The following is a 21132-nucleotide window of genomic DNA, read 5'->3' as shown; positions in this document are numbered from 1 at the left end:
CGAAGAAAAACACATGCGTGTGGTTTGTGAATAAAGAGAGAGAGAGAGAGAGAGAGAGGTATGTTGTAAAAGATAGGAAAGTAGAGGGAGCGAGAGAGATTGCGAGAGAGAGAGAGAGAGGAGAGAGAGAGAGGAGAGGAGAGAATAGTAGAACGACGTCGAGCAAGTCGGCCTGTCTGTCGGTTATTGATTGGCAGAGGTCGAGACCAGAGGGAGAGAGGTGCTCGCGGCGCTGTCAAGCTGTACGACACACGGAAGAGGATACCAGGAGTTTATCTTTCCTGGATAACGACGAATTCTTTGATATATTTCACCAACACACTTATATATCCTTCTTCACGAATATTCGAGGGTAATTATTCTTGTTACTTCTTAGCATCTTCGAATTTTTTACGAGGTCATCTTCTTCAGGGTTGGTCCTGCGATTTCCGGTGTCCTCTTTGATTTCTTTTTCCCTTTCGTCAACCGTGATCGGTGTGTAATCTCTCTGTCTCTCTCTCTCTCTCTCTCTCTCTCTCTCTATGTGTGCGCGTGTGTGTACGTGCGTGCGTGCGTGTGTATTGTTAAGATCTAAAGAAGAATCAGAACTTTTATCGCAGGAAGAAAAATTCAACGAATAAGTCTTATTATTAGAATCGTTTCAATTTTCGTTAAACATCATATTCTTGATATATATATTTTCTAATCCTTCCGTTATGTTTCTCTCCATCCTCTAATCCTCTTCTTTCTTCCAGCACGTTTCACTCTCTTCACATTGGTAAACTTGTCAAGAGGGCGTCCGGATAGACTGGATGATAATACGTCGACTCGAGGAATACGTATTTCACGAATCCCACGTTCTTGTCTTTATCGTTTTTATTTTTGTTTCTGTCTTTGTCCTTTGTCGTTGTCGTCCACGTCTTCGTCGCGTCGTCGTCCACGTCGTCGTCGTCGTCGTCGTCGTCGTCGTCGTCGTCGTCCACGTCCTCCTCCTCTTCCTCCTCGACGTCGGGCTCTTCTCGTATCTAAAAGAGAGAGAGAGAGAGTTTCCGGCAATATGGCGGTCACGCGCTTACGCGACGCCACGACCACCACTGCGATTCGTTTCTCACTCCCACCGGAGGAAAACCAACGACGCCGACGCTGAAAACCAACGCCGACGCCGACGCCGACGCCGACGCCGACGCCGACGCCGAAGCAAAACCCGATCGCAACGCAACCTCCCTCCACCCTCCACCCTCGCTATTCGTTTACTTCGACGAGCGGTCATGAATGCGAATGACCTCGGATCTCCTATCTTCGAGCTTTTCCAAATACTTCAAAATGGAAAACATCGTAGGGGGAGAAGGTTCATCTCCCCTTTCCATTCGACTCCCCCCCAACCCCTGAGTAATTCATATATACATTTCCAATTGGTTCCGTTAAAACGATCGAAGTCTATTATCGATAACGAAGATTTACGGATTTTTTTTGGTTATAGTTTTTAATCTCATTTTATGGGAGTACTACATAACAATCGGTTCTCGTATCTTTGGGTTATTCCGAATAATTCACTTTTCTCTAGAATTCGTATCTACAATTGCGATTGGTTTTTTATTAAAAATATGACAGAATGTTTGTAATACGTTTGAACAGATTACAAAGATTTTTCTAGTTTTTAATTTGAGTTTATATAACGTATCTAGGAGCACGCGGGCAGACGTCAAGGAACCTGCAAAGTAAGAAGAATACGATCGTATTCGCCCGATGACGTCTGACCACGCGGTACACGCGCATCTCTTATGATGTGACGTACAAACTGACGTCCATGTGTCCCGTGTGCCGGCTCGTGTTTATCACCATAAACCGTTCCTCTGTGGCAACGTTAACGTTAACCGAGCATGATGTTCTGTCGCAGCACATCCGCTTATATTCGACGAGAGAGAAGATGTTAATCGATCTTTCCTTTTACACGTACTTACACAAAACCGGGGGAACCCCCTACGTCTCGATTGAGAGTCATCCTGCGGTTTTATTTTTTTTTACATTTATTTATTATCTTTTTCTCCCTTCACATTCCTATACCTATTCTTTTATTATTTTTTGTTTCCTTTCTTTGTTCGTAATCGGTTTAATGAATTGGAAATCAAGAATATTGCATAAGACTTCGAATACACTTACGTTTATATATCGTTTACGCAACGAAAAACTCGTCCCGACCAATTCGAATTTTGTTCTTGTGTTATTAGTTGTAAACAAATCTATCGGACACGTTAATTCGATCGATTTTCTTTTTTTTTTTTTTATTATTAGCCGTTGTTATTTATCATTTTACGTTACTCGTGAGTAATTTTTATGGTAACGTAAACGATTGGCTTACGCTTGGAAAGATTACAAACGTTCCCTGTCTTTTTAGTTGCAAAATATATGTGTATATATCTTTTAGCAATCACATCGCGTATATAATTTATGTTAACATTCTTTGATGTTCGATAAGAGTACTCGACGAAACGTTTCAAAAAATACGCGAGTCATAAGAGAGCTCTACTTTTACCGATAGGATCAATCGAATCGAGATTATCGACGCGTATCGACTTACCAACGAAGCAAACTCGAAAGATAATTCGACGAAAGTACCGACGTGTAAATCTTCGATCTTTTCGGTAGCGTCGATAAAACAGTTTGACTTTCGTTTAAAATTCATCCAAATACAGTATAGCTAATAACGTACAAATCAGTACGACGTGTTTGATCTAATTATTATAATTATTATTCGAGAGATAGGATCATTTGAAACTGGAGACATTAAAATCCCGATGGAAGGGTGTTTTTTATTATGACAGAATGTCTAGACATTTTACTACTAAAGATTCTTACGAAACGATTACATACAGGCCAATCTGGAAGAAGCAAAAAAAAAAAAAGCAAAAGAAGAATAGATATCAAATTTATTTCCGCTTTCGAATAAACTTGCTGTTCGTCGATAGGATCTAGAAACTTCCGGAACTTCCCAGGCCCGACCTTTGAATTTTTACAGAGTTGCCAATAAAGACCAAGTCCAATGGGAAGCGAGAAACCCTATTGGGGTCCCTTTGTGTCTGTTCCTGAAAACAGCCCTCTCTATCCTTACGAAATGCGCCCCTGAGTTCGAAAGCTGCCGTTAAGGCCGGCGTTGTTGGTGCTGCTGCTGCTGTTGCTGCTGCTACGACGAACACGTGCGAACGGATGGACGGATGAGCGAGCGTATGCTGGAAGCAGTGGGAGTGGGAGGAAGGGCGGCAGGGAGGTAAAGAGCAAGAGATAGAGAGAGAGAGAGAGAGTGAGAGAGGATCGGTAAGGGGAGAAGAGGAGGTGTTGGGAGGAAGAGAGAGTGTGCGCGAGTATACACACCTACGCGCTCGCACTCACGCACAAAGAACCTTCTTCGTCGTCGTCCATCCGTCGTCATCGTCTTCGTCGTTGGACGTAGCCTGGTTGGGTGGAGATGGGGCGGTGGGTTGGGGAGTGCCGGAGGATGAAGAGGGGTTGGGGGAGTGGGAGGGGGAGGAGGAGGTGGGAGTCGAGAAGAAGGGGACGGGAATGGGTAGGGAACGGAACGGAACGAATGGGAAGGGAAGCGGGGTGCGGAGGGGCGGGCGCTAGGCTGGGGGAGGAAAGGGGAGGAAGAAGAGGAGGAGGATGGGGGGAGGAACAGGCTCGGCTGCTCCCCCTAATACTGCAGGATTGAATGGGCGAGAAGGGTAGTATTGGGTTCCCTCACCCCACTCCCACCACCCACACAGCGCTCGAGCTCCCAAGCCACCCGGAGCCACCCACTTCTGTCCGCCTGCCACCCCGCCTGCCCACCCACTCGCCACCCGACTGCCGTCGAGGAAACAACCTGCAACCGAACTCAGCATAACGTTTTCTCCAACAAGCATTTCCATCCCAGGTATGTATCTTCTTTTCAAATTTCTTCGACGTTAACGTTAAATACGTGATCGAGTATGACGAACATCTTTCTTGCCGCTTTTTTCTTCCTTTCCTCGCACTATTTTTCGGTATTGCGCGCACTTGTGTTATTTTCTTTCTTGAGACAAGAAAGACGAAAAAGGAACAACGAAGAAGAAGTAGAAGAAGAAGAAGAAGAAGAAGAAGAAATGGAAACAGAAGGAATAAACAAGTAAAAAAAAAAAGGGTAACAAGAAGAAGACGAAAAGAGGAAGATGAAGATGAAGAAGAAGAAGAGGAGGACAAACAAGGAAAAATAATAAGCAACGGAAAAAGAGGAATGAAATATACGGGCCTTGGAAGTTCCGCGTGGTCACGCCGAGATAGATGGATAAAGTGAGAAAGAAAGAAAGAAAGAAATGAAGAAAGGAACAGTAAAAAGATGGTCGCGTCATACTTGTTCGTTCCGTGTGTCGTGTTGTCGCAACGCGTTGTCTTCGTCGTGATCGTCGTTACATCGTCGTCAACGTCTTCGTTTTCGTCTTCGTCGTTGTGTAGTCGGCGTCGTGAGGAATTGTGATTCGCGTGGTAGTAGTGACTTTCGCTGCTTGTTATTATTTTTTTTTTGTCTGTCCCCACATAATTGTGTTACTCGGTACGCGGCATGTTTTCGGCGTTTTGAGAAGTGTTTAGAGACGAGGAAGAACAAATAGTAGTAATAGTAATGTGGTAATAGTAGAAGTAAAAGAATAAGAATAAGAATAAGAAGAATAAGATATCTCGATAATCGCGATAGGTCGCGTTGGTAAACGTAAAAGAGAGAGAGTAGGACTCGCGTCGATGACGCGCGTTCCGTTCTTGGCGACGGCGCGTCGCGGAGTACGCGCGCGCGCCCCTGGGCCCGTCCATATATCGCGAGTTCTCTATATATCTCGGTTAACAAGAGAGAGAGGACGCGAACACGCGGAGAGGGACGGTCATCGTCGTCGTCGTCGTCATCACCATCCTCGTCCTCGTCCTCGTCCTCGTCCTCGTCCTCGTCGTAAACAACACGCTTCTTCTTATCGCGATATACGACTACGATGTACGATTTCTGACGACGCGTTTTGCCGTAACAAGAATTTCCAACAACGAAATAAAACTTATCGGAAAATGACGAAAGAACTTTTTTCTTGCCGTTAACAGCAGCATTTGAATTTCGCGAATCAGGGCAGCAAATTTTAATCAACGGGCGCCGAGAGCGCCACTCTTATTCTACCGTGCGTGAGTTGCGTACGCTACTTTGTACAAGCGGACGCTTGTGGCCGACGCCAGCGGGCGACGCTAGCGGACGACGCCAGCGGCCGACGCCAGCGCGACCGACGCCAGTGCGACCGATCGAGGAATCCTCCCACACTACACAACAACCTCTCTCTCTCTCTCTCTCTTTTTCTCTCTCGCTCTTTCTCTTTCTTTATCGCATATGCGTCTCTGCTACCTGAGTGTACGTGTACATGTATGCATATGCGCGCGCGCGTTCTGTGTGCTGTGTGTGCGTTTTCTCTCTCTCTCTCTCTTTCTCAGACACACATTCACTCACTCACTCATGTACAACGATGGCCGAGGAGGTCGAGACGAGGGGAGACCTGCTCTCTACCGTCCTTGGCCTAGCCGGCAATAATTTCCGGATGAATTTGAATGGCGTACTCTGCGCGCGCGTCTCTCTCTCTCTCTCTCTCTACGTCTGTCTGTCTCTGTCTCTGTCTCCGTCTCTCTCCCCCACTTTGCCTTTCTCTTCCACTCTCCCCTCACACAACTCCCTCGGCCAGAGTTCCTCTCTCATCGTCGACCGTTTTCCTTCCAACAGTGGTTCTCATTCGACTAACGGGACAAAACTCACCATCGTCATCGTCATTCTCCTTTCCCCTTTCTCTTCTTGGACAATTCACTGAAACATCTGTCGTTTCTATGAGCTCAACGTCGTAGGGGAATATTGATTTATCTTTCTCTCTCTTTCTAAAGTAGGGGAAGGGACTCAGCCCTTGTCCTTTCTCGGTTCTCTCTACCTACCTACCTACCTACCTACCTACCTATCTATCTACCTACCGTTTTGCGTACCCTCCTTTGCCCTCTCTTCGACCCCCCACCCTTTGCCCTCCTATTTCTCTCCCCTAACCCTCGCTCTCCTTGCTTCCCCTCCTCCTCTCCTCCTCATCATCCTTCTCCTCTACCCTTCTTCTTCCCCCTGTTCCCGCGCAAGCGCACACAACTTGCTCGTAGTACCTCTACCATCCGAGAGAAAGTGGAACTTACGCCAGGGAGAGCTTCTCTTTCTCTCACTTCCCCTTCTTTTTCCTCGAACACGATCAATACCAACGAGGTTCCCTACTTCCAACAGCTCCTCTAGCGTTAGCGGCGCATGCGTCGTTGCACCTAACCACCCTTTCTCTTTCTTAAAAAACCCAACTTCGTTCGAAGCCACCCTCTTCTTCGATCCGTGCGATCGATCCTATGAGACTTCTTCTTTTTCGATAGTTTTTCTTTCCCTTAATGCGACTAATGTTAATATATACGTATAGTAATTGCCCTACTCGAGTTACGAGATAGGCTAATCAATGTCTACCTATACGGTAGAATGTCAGGTATTTTTCTTTTTTTCTTAAATGTATAATAACTCGTTTATTTTCATTTCGGTGATGATAATAAATTGTTCTTTTTATTTGTAATTTTTAATCATTTACGATTGCAACATCATGAGTCTTTAGTTATAATAATATCTATTGTAATAATTATAATAAGAATGAAGTTATAACATGTATTGTGATATATATTGCAAGGGGTCAGAAAGATTTGTTCTCGATGGATAAAATTTATTTTATTGAAACGAAAGCAATCTCAATATTACATGCATTTTTATTCAAACCTACAAACGAAAAAATTTCTGTGAAATTATTCTACCCTCTTAATTGACCTATCGTTAATTACAATATAGTATCTTAAAAAGTAGGGGGAGAGAATTAGAATTCGTAGGAAAGCGATAAACGTATTTAACCAAAAGTACGATTCATTGATTTCGAGTTAGACCGGAACAATTTTCTTTTGCTCTGCATATTTGACTTCTTACGAAAACATCACGAATGGATAGACACTTTCCAAGTAGTGGTGGGTATACGATGGTGTGCGGTTACGATGGTGGTTGCGATCTCTCGTATATAGTATACTAGCCTAACTACTTCGACTCTAATCCTAAACTATAGTTCGGATAGTCGTTAGAAGAGAAGTCGTTAGCGCCTTTCTTCTCTATCAAGATGGGAGAGAGAGAGAGAGAGAGAGAGAGAGAGAGAGAGAGAGAGAGAGAGAGAGNGAGAGAGAGAGAGAGAGAGAGAGAGAGAGAGAGAGAGAGAGAGAGAGAGAGAGAGAGAGAGAATTCGCGGTTCCAAGCCCAACATGTTCAACCGTGTGGTCGAGAACACATGCGCGCGCAACTGCACGTCGACCTTCCAAGCCGTTCCGAAACACGCCCCCGACAGACAGAGGGAAAGAAAGAGATAGATACACTGAGATAAAGGGAAACAAAAAAAAAAATAAAGAATTCAAGAGAGAACTCTGCGTGAATTAGAGAATACGAGAAACGATTTTCATTTTTCCAAGGTGGCCTCGACAATTTTCAACCCCTTTATTTCTATCGCTTTAGAAACGTTCGACGTTCGAAATCATTTGGATATTTTTACCTTTTTTCTTTTTGTAAGGTAAATAAAAACTAAGGACATCTCCCGCGTGGCTTTTCACGTAAAGAATCCCTACAAGGATTTGTCCTTTTATTTTTTTGAATAACGATGAAAGAATGAAATTTTTTTTGGGGGAGGGGGTGGGTGGCAAGATGGAGAATAAAAGGGATTCGAACTATTGTTAACAAAAAATGATTTACAATAGGATCTTTTCTTTGGCAACCGTTGAGAATTTATTTTACTACCTAAATTCAAAATAATAAGACGGGACAATTTTCCAAGGTTCTTCCTTTGATGATAAGATTAGATAGTAGTAGTAGTAGTTGTAGAATTGTACTATGACCTTTTAGGTTCTTTCAATTCCCGTATTTCTAAGTTTTCCGTATATTTACGAGTAATTTTATTTGACTCCTCTTCATTCTTCCTCATTTCTTTTCCTTTGCTTAAGAACATCTTTAATATTACTTTAGCGATTATGCATAAGAAAAGTAGGAAGGAAGAAAACTGAGAGAAACGATATTACTTATATACCTTGGAGAAACGTTATCTTTCACAATAGATAATTTCTTTTCTTTCTACTACTCGACTCGAAGAATTCGTTCGCAGCTAAAAGCCGATTTAAGAAAACAAACGTTTCAAGATGAAACGTAATCTCGCAAAAGTGCCGTCGTATCGTCGAACTGCCGGAAGAAAAGGAAAAAAAAAAGAGAAAGAGAGAGAGAGAGAGAGAGAGAGAACTTCTTTTGGGGAATGAATAAAAAGCGACAGCTCGTTAATCGTACCTTCCGAGGCTTTCCCGTTTCAAAAAAGGCTAACGATGACATAGCGCTCTTGTCTTATTGCTTTTCTTTCTACCTAATTGACAACAACGTAGAAAACTTGTTGGACAATATTCGTATAATGGAAAAACATTACACTTTTTTTTTATTACGTAAATGACTAACGATATGACGACGTTAATTGATTAAATAGTTTCTTTTTTTTTTTTTTTATGAATTTTCTTATTTTTTTCCAACGAGAGATGTTTCGAGATAATTAACTTGAATTTTGCACGGGTCAATGATAAATAATTTATTTGTACGGTTAATAATCAAGCGAGAAAGAGAGAGAGAGAGAGAGAGAGAGAGAGAGAGAGAGAGAGAGAGAGAGAATGTCTAATGTACTTTGGAGTTTCCTGTTTGTTAGAGTTTACAAAGACGACTTTGTATACAGGTAGAAGGGCCCTGTATAACACCGGCGAGGGAAGGATTATTGTTCCAAGAATAGTGGCGAACCACTGACGACCTCAAAGATGGAGGGTAGCGGTACAGGAGTTGGCAGGATGGACACCTACGAGGATATGTTCAAGGAAATTACTCGAAAGCTTTACGGAGACGATCCCGATCACAGAAGTACGTCTAACTTATCCTTCGCGAAAGACTGGAACTGGAATTTAAACTTAATTAAGTTTATCAAAAGTAATTGAAAAAAAAGATTACTCATTATCTTTTTTTAGTTTTCGTTTAAACTTTTGTCTAACTTGAACTATTATCTAATTATATAATATACATATACATATATATTTATATATATATAGAATCAAAATTATATTCGAGCGATATTTCGTTTGGCGAAGTAAATACGACGATAGTACAATGTTCTCGTATTTACTTCCATTTACTATTACAACCACCGTATAATATTATTTAATCTTGTTGTTTCCGATTCTTTGTTATACGCAGCTTCGAGCGTCCAAAATGAATTCGAGACATCCGTGTCATACAAGAACGACGATGATACCGGAAATGGGACGGATGGAAGCGACGAAGGTAATTGGACTTGCGAGGAAGAACCCCTTAAAGGCACCGACGGTAGCCGAATAGCTGCTTATCATGCCGGCAAAGCTACATGGAGATGTTACGAATGCGGTAAGTTTATTTTAATAATTCATATAGAAGAACGTTTGTTTTATTGTTTAGTACGCGTACATCGTCATAGTATGGAATCATTTGTATATGTGAGTTTATTTAATCGAAGAAAGGAATGGAATGTGTCAATTAAAACATTCTTCAACTCTGAACTCTGTTCAAGTTAACCCTCTATGGGGCCTTTGTGTAACTTTCAGGTCACATGCTAATTTTTCGACATTTTATCAAATAATTTTACCTTTTTTTTAATGATACAACCAATACCAATATTCTAGATTGTTGCTAGTACAATCAACCTGTAACAACAAAATAAATGCCGTGCAAACTGTTTGCAAAAGAAGCAAACAAATTTATTTGTTTCAATTGATATTAATTGTGCTTCTGTCAATGTTTATCGAACAACAAATAGTGTATATAATAGCTCTGGGTTTTTATATCAATGACAACTTATTTGTTGACATTTCAATTATCATTTTGTTACTATTTTTTATGATACAGTTCTGTAACTTTGAGATTACAATGGGGTTTTTTAATGTATACATCATATGCCCAAAATATGAATAGTTGACTACATCATTTACTATACCAGTATCCATTGCACTGTAATCCAACAAAACCCATAGCTGTTTCAACGAATGAAATTGAACAATATAGTACTTCAGTACTAAAGTACTACAAAACATGTGAAAAAATGAAATAGCAGCACATTGGCCAATTTTTTCGGACAACAGAGAACGCTGCTGCAAAACCCGGATGTAAAGGTGTCCTGAATTAAAAAATAATGTTCCAAATGCAACGTACATTTATGTTTAACGAAAAGTACAAACTGCTTCGTAGAATTTCACGTTTAAGTTTTAATACGCAGAAGTGTAAACATTTATATAAGCCGTTGTTACCTGAAAGTTTCACACAGTGAATTTATTCTAATGAAATTATTTAAATTGGAAAATCTTTTTTTTCATCTACATATATAGTCTTACAATCGTTGCTTTTCCGTTCCATCAATTCTTTTTATATTTGAGACAGAAATTTCGGTCCATATAGTATAGGGTTAAAGGGAAACGAATAGTTTTGCGTCATCTTTATTTCGGTTTAAACACAATAGAAATACTTTTTATGCGGAGATGAAATGGGAAAGAAAAATATGTAAAAGAGAAAATTTGAACAAAGATAGGAACGGTGGAAAGGGAAAATGGATTTCGGATCATTTATGGATAGCAATCTGGAAGGGGAATTCCCGAAGTTACAAAAATGCTTTCGAGCGAATGGTCCTTACAGTCAACAGAAAGATTTGGTAAAATGAAGTTCGGTTAACAATAAGTCATTACGAAATAATAATCGTACGGAAAAGGAAAATACAAGAAATGTTTCGTTGTTAAAATTATTTAAACAATTAATTATTATTTTTGTTCATACTGTTTCTCACATAATATGAATTTAGGGCCTTCGTACAAATTATCAAAAGTTCGATTCGAATCTTTAGTTGTGAGAAAAAGTAAATAAACGAGGCTTTTTGTAAAAGTATAAAAAATCAAAAACATTGCTAGATGTGCGAAGGAAGAATGGAAATATTTTAATAAAAATTGGAAGAAATATTAAAGTATATAAATAAGTTCATAAACTTAATAGAAGAAAGACTAATAAATCGTTCGATGGAAACAGGATCAAAATTTTGCAAACTATAACCATGAAGAAATAATCCAGGCAAAACGGAGTGCCCATAAAATTACCAGAATGAGATGATCAATTATTTGATACGTTGCATTTTGAAAGATATGTATTTTTCTTTTTTCTTTTTATTAAATTTAATAATATTTTCGATTTGTGTGTGTGTGTGTTAGAAACGATGGAAAACGCATCAAATTCATCTGTTAAAGATAGAACGAAAAGGGATACAAAAATAAGTTATTGTCCTTTGAAATCCTGTTTGCAAATCTGGTTTTCATTGGGTTCAATTCTACTTTCCATTCTTCCTTTCTTGTATTATATACAGACGCATAAAATAGACAATTTTCAAATAGCTGTCAGCTGTTATTTATCTATGATCGATCATGAAATATAAGACTGTTCATTCTAAATTTCGAATCATGCAATAAAGATCCTAATTGGTTAACTTCGAAATTGTCACAAGTTGGGGATAACCGGATTGTCGTGTGCCTTACTAAATTGTAAACAAGGTTTCAAGCGGTACTATATTTTAATCGAGAAAGATGAATGGACGTTATTTACTTATTTGGTTAAAAAAATCAATTATCAAGATTGACATAATGGGACACGGAATTAAAATGCAGGTAAGATAAGATACAAAAATTAAGTATCAAGTCAAGATAAGGACATAGGTTTAACACTTTAATTAGAAACGCAATTATTAGATTTGTGAGTATAAAAATGTTGGATTTTTAAGTGAATATATAAGACTCCAACATTTCATATGCACCAACCTAATGGATTTCCGAAGTTCGATTAGTTTGATAAAAGAACCATTCATTCTTGAATTAATGATTGAAATTATGAAGAATAACTTAATAATATTTGAGGTAATCGATTAATCCGTTGTAGAAATTTGTCAAATAATTTTTATGAATATTGTAATGAAAACACAGAGATACAAAATATAATTTTATGGTGTTCGCAATACTCGGTATAACCATGCTTTGTTGAGTTATACTAACGATGAGTTACGATTTAATGAAAAAAAGTTGGATTTAGTAGAACCGGAGAGAATAGTTGTTTTAAAAAATTATGAATATTAATATTACAATAGTAGTTCCAACACGAAAGATAAAAATTATTCATTTTTTAGTAGTTCGCGTAAAAATAATCAAATAAAATATGTAGGATACGTGAATAAAAAAAAAACACTATATAGAAATGTTGGAAAGTGAAATTTATGTAATAAAAATTTACTCAATGCCGTATAATTTAGAAAGACGTACAAAGTATATTGATTTGACTCCATATGTTAGAAAATGTATTTTTGGTAAGTTACGCGATAAATAATCTAATTAATAAAATTCAATTTTTATTTTGCGTAAACAGAAAGGGAAAGAGAAAGACGACGGATGAAATAGTAGAATATTTTCAATCGAGTATAAATGATAATAAAAATCTGTAATTTAGAAAATAATTTTAACGTTGCAAGCTTAATTACGATAATCGGAAAGTAATTAATACGAAATGTGTACGAAAGTATTAAAAAAGAATCTATTTGAAAAATTTCCTACGGTCACATTTTTTCTGGAAGTCGTGAAAGGGTAGATACGGACGTAAACAAAATTCCTCAAAATTCTTTCCATAAAAAGAAAAATGTCACGTAGAAAAACTTTACAGAAAAAATAGCAGAGAAAAAAGATTCGTTTGGTCAATGGTAAGTGTGGAAAAAATGTGACCTTTTTTTTTTTTGTTTTTTTTTTTGAATCCATCTCTTTTAGATCTAAGTTCATTAATAAAAGAGAAAGTTAGGGTGGAAAGAGAACAATATTCTTGATCGACAAAAGACCTATTCAAGGTAAAATAAACAAAAAGTTTGGGAGAGGCTGTTGCTTTTCCACGGTTATCTTAGGACATTGAATCATAGAAATCAAAGTTCTTGAAAAATAAAAGTGAAAGTTAAGGTGAAATAAAAGAATAGAGAATAGAAGAATGAGAAAAAGAATTTAAAATTCGAATAAGAAAAGATGAAAAGAAGGCAAGAATTGGGAACCTATTTAAGGGTGTCGGTGCACACGTGTTCATCTTATGTACACTTCTGTTGCTAGACTTAAAATTTACTGTAGAAATATGTATATAATATTTATTGTTAACAATTTTTTTTCTTCTTAATAATCCATTATTTAAAAATTCGTGTAAATGAAGTACCGTGTAGATCGAATGATATATAAGGAAACTAATTTTATAATCAATTATGTCAAATAATATTTTAATCCTAAAATATGTTACTGCATAAAAGAATGTTGAAAAATTTAATTGTAAATAAATGTCAATTTTTTTTAAATTGACACCGAGTGTACGAGTACCCTTATCGGTCGTCAGCTTTTTTTTACGTGATTCTTATTAAGTTTTAATTTGTTTATGTCGTTTAATTTTTTTTTATACTTTTTTTATTTATTTATTTATTTATACTCCGCTCCTTTCGGGTGGGGAGGGCTTCCGATACAACTTTTCTTTTTTACAAAAATTCAACAACAGCTCTTATATTATATATTCTATCCCAATATATTTTAATTTCAAACAAAACTAAAACTAAAACTAATTTTTAAACTAATTAACAACATAACAATTCACTTCTATATACAATTTTTTGTATACATATATATATATATTAAAAATTGATTAGAAAAGGCAATGCTATACAACTGGAGATATCAATTGCTTTGTTACGGATGTTTAATTGATAAGGAAATCGTATCTGCATTTCACAGAGAGAGAAAGGGAATTTTTCATTAATTTATATTATAATTATTTGATATTATAATAATTATTTGATATATTTCGTTTTGCTACCTCTCGCATGACTTATGACCACGAAGTACTGTTATCACGTGAGAGAGTGACTGACAACTGATAAAGGGTTAATGTAACTTACTATCTATATGTATGTACAGTGTATAGTTTATTTATTTCAATTTATTATTAACATCTCCAAAAAAAATATATATTTATTTGATATCCGAGTTGTATCTTTAACTGAGAATGTTACTAGGCGTGTCTTTTCTTCTCCCACTTGTCCCCCTATTCTTTCGGAATAAGCATTTCGAAAACCAATGAAATCCCTCCCATCATTCGTGAATTCTTCCCCGCCTTCCACAACAACGTTTTTAATACATTTGTTAAATCTCAACATATTCAGTTGAGCGATACCCATTGACTCTGCAGGTCTTCTAAGATCTTCCAAGAAGAAGGACCACCTGAACTTTTGAAGTCAGTATTTTTCTTAAAACACATCTAAAATCTATAGTTTTATTAATTTCGTCCAACTTTTAACAAAAATTGTTAGAAAAAGTGTGTTATTTTTATCATATTAGCCACAAAACGCGTATCGCAGATCGTACCTCAGAAGTATAAAATCTTCTAAGAGGTGAGGTTCATCCAAACTCTAGTAGTTTTCCTTTGYATTCTTCTTAAAACACATTTAAAGTGTATAGTTTTATTAATCTCGTCACAAGTTTCATGAAAATTGTTAGAAAAAGTGTGTTATATCGATCATATTAGCCACAAAACGCGTATCGCAGATCGTACCTCAGAAGTATAAAATCTTCTAAGAGGTGAGGTTCATCCAAACTCTAGTAGTTTTCCTTTGTATTCTTCTTAAAACACATTTAAAGTGTATAGTTTTATTAATCTCGTCACAAGTTCGACAAAAAGTGTTAGAAAAAGTATGTTATATCGATCATATTAGCCACGAAACGCGTAATTTTGATTAATACGAAAAATGGATTTCCTGGATTTTTATCTACTATTAATAGGTATGAAAAAGTTATGAAACGATAAGAAAAAGAATAATTTGAAATATTGTTTCGATTGAACAAAAAGTGAAAGTGCAGAAAGTAACAAAGTTAATTTTGTTGTTTAACAAATTATTATTTTCATATAAATATATATATATCTTATTTTTTTTGTTAATGTATTATTCTCTCTCTCTCTCTCTCTCTATCTTTTATTTTATAATTTTATAATCAAGAAACATAAACCGTCATGGAAAAGGTTGACACGTTTCGTGCCGAACGGTTTTTTTTTTGATTTTTCATTAAAGTCATTTTTCGTTTCAACGTATTAAATAAATATATCAGCATGTATTGCCGGTGGTACACAAGGACTTGAATGAAAAGTTGAACGTGTATCATCGGTGGTATCCGTTGTACACACGGAACGTATTAAATAAAAAATATAATAAACATATTTGAAGAAAGAAAAAATTGTTTAAACATAGGTGAAATTTCGGGTGGTGGACCACGAGAAGTCGCCGAACATTTTATGGAATTACACTCGTCGAGAATTTTACCAGACGATACAAGAATTAGGCATCATTTACCTCGAAAGGATTATATGCAAAACGAGTTAAAGATAGAAGATGTAATAACTTATTTGGAAAGATTAAGAGAACGCGCGGAAACAGCCGCACCACCTTCCCGAAGAACTCAGGAAACCCAAACGATACCTGCCGCCTTATTGCCGGTGTCCTCGACTTTTCTTTTACAAGAATTACCGTCCGTCCCAGCGCCGCAACATTTACACCAGGTAAAACAACGAAAATTCTATTTTATTATTATAATTTTTCCACGGACATTTATTTTTTCCTTACCGAGCGAACTAATTCATTCTAATCTCGCGATTTCTTACGATTATTTTTTCAGAATTCCCCAACGATGTCATCGGTCACATCTTCTATCGGCAAGAGATACTCATGTCCGTATTGTCCTTACGGAACCGACAGACGCGATTTATACACGCGTCACGAAAATATTCATCGCGAGGAAAAGCCTTTCCATTGTTATATATGTTTCAAACCGTTCAATCGTGCCGATCACGTGAAGAAACATTTTCTTCGGATGCATCGTGATCAAGTTTACGATATAACCAAAATAAGAAAAAATAATGCAAACGCTTCCAAGTCTTTGCAACAGGATTCGAACTCGACGTCTACCGGTAATGGTGCTAATGGTCAACAGCAACAGCAGCAGCAACAACAGCAGCAGCAGCAACAACAACAGCAGCAGCAGCAACAACAGCAGCAGCAGCAGCAACAACACCAGCAACAACAACAACACGCCACTTATACGCCTGGTTACAGCGGTAATAAAAATTATCAATTGCAACCTAATCCTGGAACTGGTACTACGGCGGGTACGGCTGGAATCTATCAAGCAACGTCTATGCCGGCACCTGGTATTATGCAACCAGACGTAAACAATTGTGGGACGAGTAGAAGAATGTCAAATGGTGGATGCAACAGTAAAAGCCATCTCAAGGGAAGTTCGAAAGGATCCCAAGACCGCAGGTAATCTAAACATAATTACAATAAATGTGAATAATGAGAAATAAATTGAATAATAATAATAAATTGTAATAATAAAATATCTAAACATGAATGTAATAATTAAAATTAATAACGAGGGAAAAAATAAATTTGTAGTAGATACGTGTGCAATTTTTGTCCATGGAGTGGGGTTGACAATTGGTGCTTAAAACGTCACCTTAATACGCACTTGAGGCCATTCGCTTGCTCACTTTGCGAGTACAAAGCAGCGCGTTCCGAACGTCTGACGACGCACGTGCTCAAAGTTCACAACAGAAGTCAATGTTCCAAATGTTCCTACGTCGCGCTAGACGCAGCGGAGTTGCAAGTACATCAAATGCAAATGCACCGCGGTACCAATGCTTCGAATTCACAAGCTACGAGTTCGGCGGCACAAGCAGCATCGCTTCCAACCAATCGTCAACAACAACCCATTCAGTAAGATTTATTCTTTTCTTTTTTTTTTTTTTTATTTTATTAACCAATTACTTTAATAACCTGCGAGAGTAAAATGCATCGAACGTAAAGCTTTATTTATCGATGATCTTTGTTAATTTACAGTCCTACTGCTGGAGGACGACCACCACCTGGACCACCGGTTTTCCCTGCCCCGGCACCAGCTATCACACCTGCCACCACCGTAATACCACCAACTACATTACTCGGGTAAGCCGATAACGGTCGAGCTTCGCTGCTCATTCTGCTCGCTTTCGTTATCGTATCTTTACTTTTTCGTTCATTTTCGTATTTGCTCTTCTAATCCCTAATTTTTATTAACTAATCGAACTTTGCAGCTTCGTATTCGTACGCGCCTGCGTAAATAAATTTATGGGATAATTAATCGTGCTAATATATGAATGATTATTATCTTTTACGAACGATTATTATTGTACGATCTGTGCGAATATTGTGTCGAGTAGTTTATAGCGCGAAGGCAAGGGAGAGGGAGGGGGAGGGGGAGGGAGAAGTAGAAAATCGCTTCGTAACCGATTTTCGATCAAATTCGAATCTCAATTTTCTGATGTCAAGCCAAGCCAATTAATTCGTTCCTTTATACTGTTGATAATTAAATGCACAGTTGATACATTCCGGGGCTATAATTAACAACTTTTATTTCATTTGAATGGTCTTATTCTGCCTGTCGCTGTTTTTCTCTACTTCTCTCTCTCTCTCTCTTTCTCTTTCTCTTTCTCTTTCTGTCTGCCTGTCTATCTGTCTATCTCTCTTTCTTTCTGCATTTATTGATCTATTTCTATTTCTCTTCCATTATTTCTCTCTTTTTCTCTTTTTATCTATATGAATATAAATTTGGATATATAAAAAAAAAAAAAAAAGGAAATAAATTTTCACGTCGAAATCGAACTACGAAAGACACGGCACACGCAGACTACACGCACAAAACGAAAACCACAACGGGTTTATATTTGTTGGCCGTTAGAGAGCACGTACGAATGCACGAACAATTTATTTTTTTTTTCTCCCCCCTCTATTTTTCTTTAATTTTCTATTTTAAGATTTACGTTTATCGTTGAACGATCGACGATGGGTCACAAAAAATACGCGACGGCAGGGGGATAAAAAAAAAAAAAAGAAAAAAGGAGAAAAAAAAATAATATGAAACCTCCCCCTTGCGCTGAAAAAGGCAAAGGAAAAAAAAAAAGAAATGCAAATAAAAATGAAAATAGAAAAAAAAAAAAAAAAGGAAAAAAAAAGAAAAACGCATGAACATAGAGAAAAATTTGGTTGACGTACGTATCGTATTTTGTGACCTGTCGCATGGAATTCGAATACGCACGACTCGTCGTTCCTCGTTGTTGTGCTACCCGCTCCACCTCCAACATCACCTGTCCTCCATGTTATGTTACGTTCTCGCGTCATTTTTTTATGATATTTTCTTTAATCGATATTGCACGCTTACGTTCAGCTTTCGATGTCGTAGAATTTGTTGGTCTCGAATCTAAATGTTCCACTTTATGATTTATTTTTCTATCGCTCTATTATCTTCTTTCTTTTTTTCTTTCTCATACACATACACGAACTCTTTCTCTCTCTCTCTCTCTCTCTCATATTCTTTCTGTCGCTCTCTATACCGCTGACTTCTTCCTTTCTTATGTGTCTCTTTATCTCGTCGTATGACGGATGCTGATTAATTGATAGAAAAATGACGCGAACGTAACTTATGGAACAGTGCCGCGGTGGTTGCAGCCACGAGATGGTAAAGTCACCTGCAACTGCAGCGACTATGGCATACCCGTTGGAGGAGGAGAGGAGGCGAAGGTCGAGAGGTCGAGAAGACCTCGAAAACCTCGAGCATGGCAACGAGAAGGGCAAGGACTCGGGCGAATGTGGTCGCGTCAGCGATTCGATCGAAAAAACGAACGTTCATTCGGTTTCTCGTGATCATCGTCATAAATCGATCTTATCATCTAATCGTCATTTTACGTGCAGCACCGACGAGAACAATCCGTTTCCATTGACCTCGGAACTACTTTATGGACGTTTAACCGACGAGGACACGAGACAACCGGAAGAAAGAAGATCAAGGAAGCAACGAAAACCAAGAAGGTCTGTCCGTGGGCTTCATGTTACCGATGAACAATCTCCGGAGAACTTATCATCCAATAATGGTAATCGTAATGCGTCAGGATCTAGAATACAACGGAAACGTAGCTTCGATGAGACCAATGATTATCAAACCGACGAAGGGCAGACCGAAGAAGGGTCCTACGGTAGTTCGATCAGCGAAGCTTCACCCGAAAATTTTGTTGGCGAAGATTTGTTAGACATGTCAGCCTCATCGAGATTTCTCGACAACCGTATGTCTCAACTTAATATGTCAGCATCCAACTCTAGCCCTTCTGATAACGCCGGTTCTTCCTATACAAATTCTTTGACGAATCAGAAACTCTTGGGACAGTACAAAAGTGAGGAAACTGAGCAAAATGTGAGCACCAAGAAGAGACGTTCCAAAAAGAATAGCAATCAGGCGGTCCGTAATTACCAATCTGTCTCTTCGGTTACGCTCAAGGCCACACTTTTTACCAATCCTAGATACAATTTTAAGAGATAACGTTGGGTGCTTATCTCGAAATTTAGAATTAGGATATTTGCGAAATTGATCTTTTACTTTTAATTATAAGATAAGTTAAAGAAGATGATTATTTGAACAATATTAACCATTTAACGCGAAACGCTTGAATATTCATTCATTTTTCTTTCTTTTTTTCGAAACAAGCGTAAAAAGTAATCACTTCTTTTTATTTTGTAACATTGTATTTTATTTTTTTTTTTTGGACTTCTTCATGTAGAATATCTTTAGTTGTAGGAACAAAAGGCAAAAAAAATATCATGAAAATGATACTCGTGTGGGGGATAAAATTAAAAAAAAAAAAAAAAAAAATTAAAAATTGGGATAAAATTAAAAAAAAATTTTAATATTGCGTTGTGTGCTTTTTATATTACAAAAAAAAAAATTAAAAAAAAAAGAAAAAAGAAAAAAAAATTAGACTAAAAAAAAAAAAAAAATAATCGGTTGTTTCATATATTTCAAAACTTAATTTTGACAATATTCGATATTTAGGCTGCATGAAGAATAATTATTATTTTTTTAATCAATACATAAACTGACTTTAACTGACATAAACTGATTTTAATATGACGAACATTGAATTGACTGATAATAACGATAAATTTAAAATTAATTTTCTTTCTTTTAACTATTTTGTGTTACTTAAATTTGTGTTGTTTAAGGATAATGTTGGGCTTGATTTATTTTCCAAACAAATTTTTAATAATTTGATGCGAACGTTAAACGACCTGTAGACATAGCGTTAAGCGGTAAATGGTTAATAATCGAAACAACATTTGACGAGATGATATTACGCGTTTATTATTTTCAACCTGTTAACTTATAAAAGATAGATATTACGTTGATCAAAGCGAATGTTAATCGAATGTGTATATGTATATATGTATATGAAATTTATTTTGATCGAAAAATACTATTGTTAGGATAAGCGAGACAGGGAACTTTGAATAATATTGATAAATTGTAATACATCCTTTGGCACACGTCTTAGGATAAACTTTCTTTTTCCGTTTTTAAAGTAAGGCTCAAATTCGAGTTAACAGGTTCAACGATTATCAGAATAAAAAAAGGATGCTTGTAAATATATCTTTATTAGTGAGTGCAATTGAACGGACAAAGGTAGTAAAGCGAAAATAATAATAAGATTCGATGCGATTAATTGAGATAAAAGGAAAAAGAAAGATTAAAAGAAAGATTATAAACGAATAAGAATAAGAATAAGAATAAGAATTAGAATAAGAATTAGAATAAGAAGAACGTAACACAAAAAGTATTAAGAAAGAAAAGGCTTGGCAACAAGCTCAAAATAAGAAAGTGTGCAATTTTAATGTTTTATACTCGTACCTTACCACTTTCCTCCATCCGCCTTTTCCCATTTGATGTCTCGTACATTTGTCTTCGTCCATCTGTAATCGTGTAATCCCTCATTCCTTTTTACCCACACTGCGAAGAGCCAATTCTTCTTTCTATATACGAAGGAAATCATTTTCGGCTCATCTATTCGTAATAAATCGAAATTTTCAACCG

General features: G+C 37.2%; 1 protein-coding gene across 7 annotated transcripts; it reads left to right on the top strand.

Annotated features, from left to right (window-relative positions):
* Nucleotides 1-3: 3 nt before the first annotated feature.
* LOC106788969 (probable serine/threonine-protein kinase DDB_G0267686) lies at nt 4-19953 on the top strand. 7 transcript variants are annotated; one of them, XM_014752786.1, is made up of 9 exons: nt 4-352; nt 2996-3889; nt 8808-9052; nt 9317-9502; nt 15432-15739; nt 15856-16499; nt 16635-16955; nt 17079-17183; nt 18675-18760. In XM_014752786.1, the coding sequence occupies exons 3-9, from the start codon at nt 8887-8889 to the stop codon at nt 18691-18693; spliced, it is 1749 nt and encodes a 582-aa protein (XP_014608272.1). In that variant the 5' UTR covers nt 4-352; nt 2996-3889; nt 8808-8886; the 3' UTR covers nt 18694-18760. The 7 variants fall into 7 exon arrangements, with proteins under 7 accessions (XP_014608272.1, XP_014608261.1, XP_014608253.1 ...); XM_014752775.1 differs by having other exon boundaries at nt 5-352; nt 18706-18830; XM_014752759.1 differs by lacking the exon at nt 18675-18760 and adding an exon at nt 18966-19952 and having other exon boundaries at nt 8-352.
* The last annotated feature ends 1179 nt before the right edge of the window (nt 19954-21132 follow it).

Source organism: Polistes canadensis, unplaced genomic scaffold (assembly GCF_001313835.1).
Source record: "Polistes canadensis isolate GaletaPanama2010 unplaced genomic scaffold, ASM131383v1 scaffold_6, whole genome shotgun sequence".
NCBI classification, from domain to species: Eukaryota; Metazoa; Arthropoda; class Insecta; order Hymenoptera; family Vespidae; genus Polistes; species Polistes canadensis.
This window is presented reverse-complemented; position numbering and strand designations above follow the sequence as displayed.